The sequence below is a fragment of the Mastomys coucha genome, unplaced genomic scaffold, assembly GCF_008632895.1.
Source record: "Mastomys coucha isolate ucsf_1 unplaced genomic scaffold, UCSF_Mcou_1 pScaffold20, whole genome shotgun sequence".
In the NCBI taxonomy this organism is placed as follows: Eukaryota; Metazoa; Chordata; class Mammalia; order Rodentia; family Muridae; genus Mastomys; species Mastomys coucha.
Genome location: NW_022196903.1, coordinates 136,565,737 through 136,574,142, shown reverse-complemented (window position 1 = coordinate 136,574,142; position 8,406 = coordinate 136,565,737). Strand labels below are relative to the sequence as shown.

Sequence of the window (8,406 nt, the reverse complement as noted above, 5' to 3'; positions counted from 1 at the left end):
CTTCCCTCCTTCCTTCCCTCCCTCCTTCCTTCCCTCCCTCCCTCCCTCCCTCCTTCCCTCCCTCCTTCCTTCCCTCCCTCCCTTCCTTCCTTTCTTCCTCCTTTTTTCCTTCCTCCCTTCCTTCCTCCTTTTTTTCCTCCCTTCTTTCTTCCCTTTTTTCCTTCCTTCCCTCCCTCCCTCCTTCCCTCCCTTCCCTCCATACCAATGCAAGATTAACACTCCCATTTCCTCTTGTGTTTGCACCAACACTCTGTGCTGCAGAGCAAAGAGGTTCTGACTTGGTTGGTGAGCACTGGCTGACTTGTAACCAGCCCTTGCCTCTCGACACTTATACCAAACTTCTGTATCTTACTGCCACCATAAACTCATTTGAATGTCTTTTTGCCATTACTGAGATAAACTGGGTGGCAAGAGTTAGGCAAATATTTCTAAGCCAGTACAAACGTGAACTGTGAGCTTTGCTCCTGAAACGGTCAGACTCAGCAGTCCACACGAGTAGTGACTGCAACAGAGTATGGTCTTTTAAAAACGTTATAGAAAGAAATATTACTTTTAGTGCTAGTGAAGAGAAAGGGGCACAAAATAGGATTTTTTTAAAAAAGAGCCAACTGCAGTATGACAACTATTATTTTAAAGGAACTAGGGTTAATAAGAGATTTCACAGCTATTCAGCCTACTGGTTCTCATCTGAGAGTCCGGAGGATGACCCAGTGATGAGAAGTTAGACAGGCACAAGGATCCTGCTCCCGCTGCTCAACAGACTTTTTTTTTTAATATCTTGAGGAGAATTGAAGTGGGGGCTTCTGGCAGGCAGTAACGTGACCTTTTGAATGTCTAAGTCACAGGTCTAATGAGTGTTTAGCTGTATGCTTTCTTCCTACAAGAATGCAGATCTGGCTGCTTCGTCACCTTCCGGGCTCATGCAGGACAGTTCTGTAAACAGAGAGGCTCCTTAGTGACATTTTCTTCAGCTCTGACCTCAGTGAGCAGCCATCTGTTGTTGCTGTCAGCTGTGCCAATAGCCACCTATTTACGTTTAAAGTTTACACTGAGGAAGTGCCTCACATCCTTTCACTGTGCTCACCACCTTCCTCTGTGCCTCCTCCCCACATCTGCCCTCTGTGAAGTGAGCCAAGTCCATCTCAGAAACGCAGAATGAAAAGATGTCACACTTGTTTGTGGGACGACAGAGCCGGTCAAGGTTGGCCGCCATGGTTTGTGGTGTGTAAGAGCATTTATCCGTTTGCTTGATGCTTGCAGGCCAGTGGAAGGGCCACCTCTCTATCCTCCCACCCTCCATGACCTCACAAAGGGCAGAAAGGGGAAGGAAAGGGAGATGCTTTCAAACAACTGGTTTATCTGTCTTATCGTCTAGGACGACAATTTTCTGTCTTAAAGAAAAGGCGTTGACCTGGATATGACTGTAAATTTCTGTCTTTATGACAGCTGGGAGCCTGAGTCAGGAGACTCACTGCAAATGTGAAGTCATTCTGGGGTTCACAGGGACATCCTATCAGTCAATCAAGCAAGCATGCATGCAACCATCCAGCCAACCAACCAACCAATCAAGCAAGAAATAAACTAATTTTAAAAGAAAAATTCATGAACACACAGCTTTGTGAAAAGGGTTACTTTGAACAGATGGAGGTATTTCTGTTTTTTAGTGGGTTGTGCAGAGATGTATGTGCGTGTCTGTGTGTGTGTGTGTCTGTGTGTGAGTGTGTGTATGTGTGTGTGTATCTGTGTGTGTGTATGTGTGTGTCTGTGTCTGTGTGTGTGCATGTATGTGTTTGTGTGTGAGTATGTATGTGTGTATGTGTACATGTGTGTGTGTATATGTGTGTGTTTGTATGTGTGTGTGTATGTGTGTGTTTGTACATGTATGTGTGTGTGTGTGTGTGTGTATTGATGTGGGTATTAGTTCCTTGGGGGAACTGTTAAGTTCCTTGGAGGCAGGGATTCAAGTCACTGTGGCTAGAGTTGAGCCGATGGCTGCATCTTCCCCTCTGATATCTTCTCTCTGTGTGTCCTTCAACACTGGTAAACTGCAGTGGTGTTGTAAAGTCCGATGGGATGGAAATAGCCACGTGACTTTCAGTACAACTTCGATAGCTTGGCAGCAGCCATCTTCCTGCCATTGCTTCCCACCCTCTTGTATTAAATTGATTTGCTTCTTGTGAATTCAGAACTTTTAGAGATCCCCTCCCCAGGCTATCCTAACTGCTCTGCCCCTCTCAACCCATTCTCTCATCCTTCATATCATCCACAAGGCTTGGCTCTTATTTTACTTCTGCTCAGTGACAGTAATCATTCTTTTAAGACTCCCCTATAGTCCCTTACACTTAAAAGGCTATTATATCTTTGTGTGAGACATAGTCACTTATGCTTGTAATGCTAGCACTTGGGTCACGTGAGACACCTTCTCAAAAGCCAACAACCCTCCCCAAACAATAAGAAAAACAAAACCATGCCCTTCCAACAATTATTTTCCACTAGTCATCCATCCTAAATCAAGGTTATTTCAATATTGATCTATATTTATATTTTACCATGGTAATGCTTTTACTGTAGCAGTCAACAAAACCTTCAACAGTTCACACTCTGAAATTGAAGGGAAGGGTGGCTGTGTAAGGATTACAGGTCCACGCTTCACTTAAGGTGTCTATAGAACTTCGAGTCACAGCTAAATTACGTTGCTGTGGGGACACAGAATGAGCAAGTAACTTGTACTTGGATGGGAAACATTTTGATCAAGAGTTTTTATTAATTTATTTATTTATGTTACATCTCCATCACAGCTTCCCCCTTCTCCTCCCCTCCCCTCCCCCTCCCTTACTCCTCAGAGAAGTGGAGACTCCCATGGATATCAACCCACCTTGGTCTGTCATGATGCCATTAGGACTAGGTGAATCTTCTCTTATTGAGGCAAAAGGAGGCAGCCCAGTTAGAGGAAAGGAATCCGAAGGCAGGCAGCAGAGTCAGAGACAGCCCCGATCCAGTTGTTAGGAGACCCACATAAGACCAAGCTGCACATCTGTTACATATGTGTAGAGGGACTAGATCTGTCCCATGCATGCTCTCTGATTGGTGGTTCAGTCTCTGCGAGCCTCTATGGACCTCGGCTAGTTGACTCTATAGGTTTTTCTGTGCTGTCCTTGACCTCTCTGGCTTCTTCAATCCCTCCTCTTCCACCTTCACATGATTCCTTAAGCTCTGCGTAAGGCTTGGCCGTGGTTCTCTGTATCTGTTTCATTCTGCTGCTGGGTGAAGCCTCTCATACGACAGCTATGCTAGGCTCCTGTCCGCAAGCATAGCAGAGTATCATTAATAGTGTCAGAGGCTGGCTCCCTCGCTCAGGGCGTGGGCCTCAAGGTAGGACAGTCATTGGTTGGTCATTCCTCTAACTTCTGCTCCTTCTTTATCCCTGAATGTCTTATAGGCAGGAAATATTGTGAGTCAAAGGATTTTTGGCTGGGTTGGCATCCTTATCGCTCCAACGGAAGTCTTGCCTGGTTGCAGGAGGTGGCCACTTCAGGTTCCATATCCCCTATTTTTAAGCATTTTAGCTAGGGTCACCCTCACAGATTTCTGGGGGTTTCCATTGCCCTGAGTTTTTAGCTCTTCCCAAAGATCCCTCAACACCCATTTCACCTCTCTCTCCTGGTTCTTTCTCTCTCAGTCCTCCCCACATTCAATCCATTCTGTTCCCATCCCTACCCCCCTCTCCCACCCAGTTCCCTCCCTCACTCCACCACTGATGTCCATTTTACTTCCCCTTCTCAGTGAAATTTAAGCATTTTCCCTTGGTCCCTCTTGTTACTTAGCTTCTTTGGGTCTGTGGAATGTAGCATGTTTATCCTGTACTTAACTGCTAGTATCCACTTATAAGTGAGTGCATACCATGTTTATCTTTCTGGGTCTGGGTTACCTCACTCAGGATGATATTTTCTTGCTCCATCCATATGCCTGCAAATTTTATGATGTCATTGTTTTAATAGCTGAGTAATATTCCATTGGGTAAATGTACCACATTTTCTTCATCCATTCTTTGGTTGAGGGACATCTAGGTTGTTTCCAGTTCCTGGCTATTACCAATAAAGTTGCTATGAACATAGTTGAGCAAGTGTCCTTGTAATATGGTGGAGCAAATTTTGGATATATTCCCAGAAGTGGGATAATTAGGATTTGAGGTAGGTCTATCCCCAATTTTCTGAGAAACTGCCAAGTTGATTTCCAAAGTGGTTGTACAAGTTTTCACTCTAACTAGCAATGAAGGAGTGGTCCCTTTTGTCCACATCCTCGCCAGCATGTGCTATCTGTTGAGGTTTTTTTTTTTATCCCATTCTGAAGGGGGTAAAATGGAATCTGAGTCATTTAGATTTGTATTTGCCTGATGACTGAGAATGTTGAATCTTTCTTTATGTGCTTCTTGGCCATTAGGGATTTCTCTGATGAGAATTCTCTGTTTGGCTGTGTACCCCATTTTAAAATTTGGTTTGTTGATGTATAACTTCTTGAGTTCTATAAAGAACCCAAGACATTACGGATATCAGCCCTCTGTCAGATGTAAGGTTGGTAAAGATCTTTCCCATCAGCCCTCTGTCAGATGTAAGGTTGGTAAAGATCTTTCCCATTCTGTGGGCTGCCATCTTTTTCTTATGGCAGGAGTCGTCTGACTTATAAGAGCTTTTCAGTTCATTGGGATCTCATTTATTAGTTGTTGATCTTAGTGCCTGAGCTGTTGGTGTTTTGTTCACGAAGTTGTCTTCAGAGCCAATGGGTTCAAGGTTATTCCCCACTTTCTCTTCCACGAGATTCAGTGTATCGGTTTTATGTTGAGGTCTTTGATCCATTTGGACTTGAGTTTTGTTCAGGGTGATGGATATGGATCTATTTGCATCCTTCTTCTTGCAGGCAGTCAGTTAGGCCAGCACTATGTGTTCAAGGTGCTTTCTTTTTTCCCATTGTATAGTTTGGTCTTCTTTGTTAAAAATCAAGTGTCCATAGGTGTGTAGGTTTACTTCTCGATCTTCACTTTGGGGCCATTAATCAATCTGTCTGTCTTTATGCCAATACCGTGTGGTTTTTATTTACTATTGATCTGTAGTACAGCTGAGATAAGGGATGGTGATACCTCCAGAAGTTCAAGGTTTTAAGAATGAGGACTTATGGGAGCCAAAAAGAGGCAGAGTTCAGATGAATGAATGACAAGAGCAAACACTGGGGTCTGAGAACCTTGCAAGTTGGAGGCAGGTGTCACATACCATTGTCTTTATTCTAGGGATCTCCAGGAACTTGACGACAGCACCCAGCTCCCCCTGCTTTGTCACTTCTCAGAAACAGCTGAAGGGCTCACCACCATCCGGGCTTTCAGGTGAGTGACACTTCTTCAGATTGCCAGTGAGAGGCAAATCCATCCATGAGTGTTTATCAACAAATAACAGGCAACTGACACCCCTTTTGGAGACATACTATGTTGCTCATAGTGAACTACGCAGCAGGAATAAGAATGACTACCATTGATTAGTATTACTCAACACAAATTTAAGAGTACAGAATGAATTGACCCAGTAGGAAAAGAACTGGCTGAAGCTTCCAATAAAATATTACACAACTAATCCAGCTAAGTGTGGTAGTACACACCTTCAATCTTAGGACTTAGTGATTGTGGTGGTGGAGGTGTGAAGAGGGGGACCAAGAGGTCAAGGTTAGCCTGGAGTCCATCAGAACCTATCTCAAAAATACAACAAAAGAAAGAAGAAAGAAAGAAAGAAAGAAAGAAAGAAAGAAAGAAAGAAAGAAAGAAAGAAAGAAAGGAAGGAAGGAAGGAAGGAAGGAAGGAAGAAAGGAGAAACAATCCATGCTTTTCTGTGTTTTTGAGCAGCAATAACTAAGTTTCCATGGACCAAGTTCTACTTCCTGATCAAGTTAGATCATAAAAGTGGCATTACTGGCCATTTTCTTCAATCTAGAAAACTGAAAATTTAAAGCATTGCATCTTCTTTCCACCCTATTACAAATATGTATTGATTTCAATCAGAGATTTATCCAACCTACGTTTATTTTAAGAATATGGGAATGGTTAACAGAATGGATCCTTAAGAAGCAGGCTTTGAGAACATTATATAATGAGATTTCTACTTAAATCTATATGAGTTTCATTTACCCAACTCGTACCTCACATCCTAGTATGTTTTCTTCACATGGCGTGTAAAGCCTCATACAGAGAATTTCAACATTAATTATTAGTACTGAACATAAAGTGATTGGCATAAACTTATAGTCTAATAGTACTCAGTAGGGACCACTAATAAATATAGCATATTGAAGATTACTGTTGCCACCCAGCTAGTCTTTTCCAATTAGTTTATATAAGAAATATTTATTAGAATAGTATATAATAACACAACTAAGTATTATTCTTGCCGGTAAATAAAGACTGAATACACATGCCCATGTATTTCCATCTCAGTTACAAGTCAAAAGTCTTTACTTTAGCCAGTGTATAATCTTGTTTTATTTCCCTTTGAGTATTTATATGAGAGTGTTTTCATTATCTGTTTTATTTAAAATATTTGCATGCTAATTACTTAATCTCTTCCAATTAGAACACAAATTCTGAGAGAACAGGGTTTTCTTCTCACTATTAGTTTACCCTGACTTGGGAAATGCTTATTATATTTGTTTATTGAGCTAGTGCAGGCTCTGTCCTAAGTGGGGGTCACAGCATAGGAGAGAGAGTTTGAGGGATACAGATGACAGTATAGTGAGACCTATGGAGGTGTACTGCACAGACAGCTGTGTCAGAGGATAGGGTGGCCCCTTGTTTCAAAAGAATGTGGAGATATTTGTTGGCCAACGGACCTTTGAATGAAGACTAATGGAGCTGGAAGGTGAAGGGGATAGAGGGTTCAGAGAAAATGCACGCAGAGTTCTATTTTATGTCTAAATCAAATCCAGTGCTACATGAACCCAAGATGGAGGTTATCACAGTGAAGCTTAAGAACATGGAGGCTGGTGTTCACAGGGAAGGAGGAGTGAGTTCCTCTGTGTGGGACTTGGGTTTTGTTCTTTCTGAATTGTAGAGTCACTGAAGATTCTCAACGGCAAACTGACACAATCACAGTTGTTTTAATTAGAACAATTGACTCACCAAGGGTAATTAGAACAATTGACTCATCAAGGATTAGTCAGGATGACTGAGGCTAAAGGTAGGAAAGATGCCAGGAAGCTGTGTTTGAGACACAGCCTTACCAGAAACATCACTTAAAGGACCTTAGTTCAGACTGGTCCTCCTCTTCCCGAGACTCCAGTGAAGAGATAACATGGAGCACACTTCTCAGGAAAGACCTTGTCTTCCTACCAAGGGAGAGGAATTTATACTAGCTGAGGAACTAACCACGTAAGGAGGCAAGAGCTTCGGGTGGTGGGGAGACTTTCTGTCTCCTCTCCTGAGAATTTCACAAGAGTAAGACGTGTATCATAAAGGCCTTGTACAGCTTGGACAAGGATGGAGGTGTCACGGCAGTTACATAGATGAGCATGTTTAAAGAAATTGAATGGACAACAGTGGTAAAAACAGAAAAAAAAAAATAAAAGAAGTTAAAGGTGTCCTCTGGCTATGGGAACCACAATGCTATTTATGACCTTTAGAATAACAGAATTGTTTAAGGAACAGTGAAATCAAAAGTCAGAAGCTGGTGGATTAATTAGAAGTGCTGGTGTAGGAAGAATTGAAAGATTTCTGCCCCAGGGGTGTTTAAAGGCATCATTTTTTAAAAAGAGAATAATGAGCTAGAGATGTTTAATGGCTGATGGGAAGATGTGAGGTGTAGGCAGGATGGGGCAATGGATGGAGCAGGCTGACAGGGATGTGGCTGGTCAGTGGGGCAGCTTTTCTGAAAGGGGACTTTGTACAGAGTGCCTCTAGAAAGCATGGAGGGTATGTGTGTGTGTGTGGTGGGAGCAGTTCAGGAAGCTGGGGGTGGACAGCAGGACTCAACACACCAGAACCTTCACTTTCTCCCTTTGGAACAACATGGATTATCTGAAACTGCCAAGGATGGGAATCAGGGAGAACATCTTGAAGAATTTGAGAAAGACATAGAAAAAAAGGAGAAAACAGACCAGGGCAAGGTCCAACTTCTTAATTTTCCTCCTGCACTAGTCACCCAGGTAAAATTGAATTAATTGTACATTAAGGAAAGTTCTAGATAGCTGTAAGAATAACAGACTGTTACACCTTAGCCTTTTGTGCTTGGATAATAGTTGTGCAAAACAAGGATTCTCTAACTTCCATCTGAAAGTATTTTCAGTGATAACAAGTATTTTTAATAGACAGTGGTGCCCTAACTGCTATGGATAATTTTCTAGAATCACTGGGGTTAGTATTCATGATCAAGAATG

General features: G+C 42.4%; 1 protein-coding gene across 7 annotated transcripts in view; it reads left to right on the top strand.

Annotated features, from left to right (window-relative positions):
* Nucleotides 1-8,406, top strand: part of Abcc9 (ATP binding cassette subfamily C member 9) — a 122,491-nt gene that overhangs the window by 83,352 nt on the left and 30,733 nt on the right. For all 7 annotated transcript variants that reach the window (XM_031383815.1, XM_031383813.1, XM_031383814.1 and 4 more), the window contains one exon: nucleotides 5,282-5,374. In XM_031383815.1, the coding sequence (XP_031239675.1) occupies nucleotides 5,282-5,374 (93 nt within the window). The remainder of the gene's footprint in view (nucleotides 1-5,281; nucleotides 5,375-8,406) is intronic.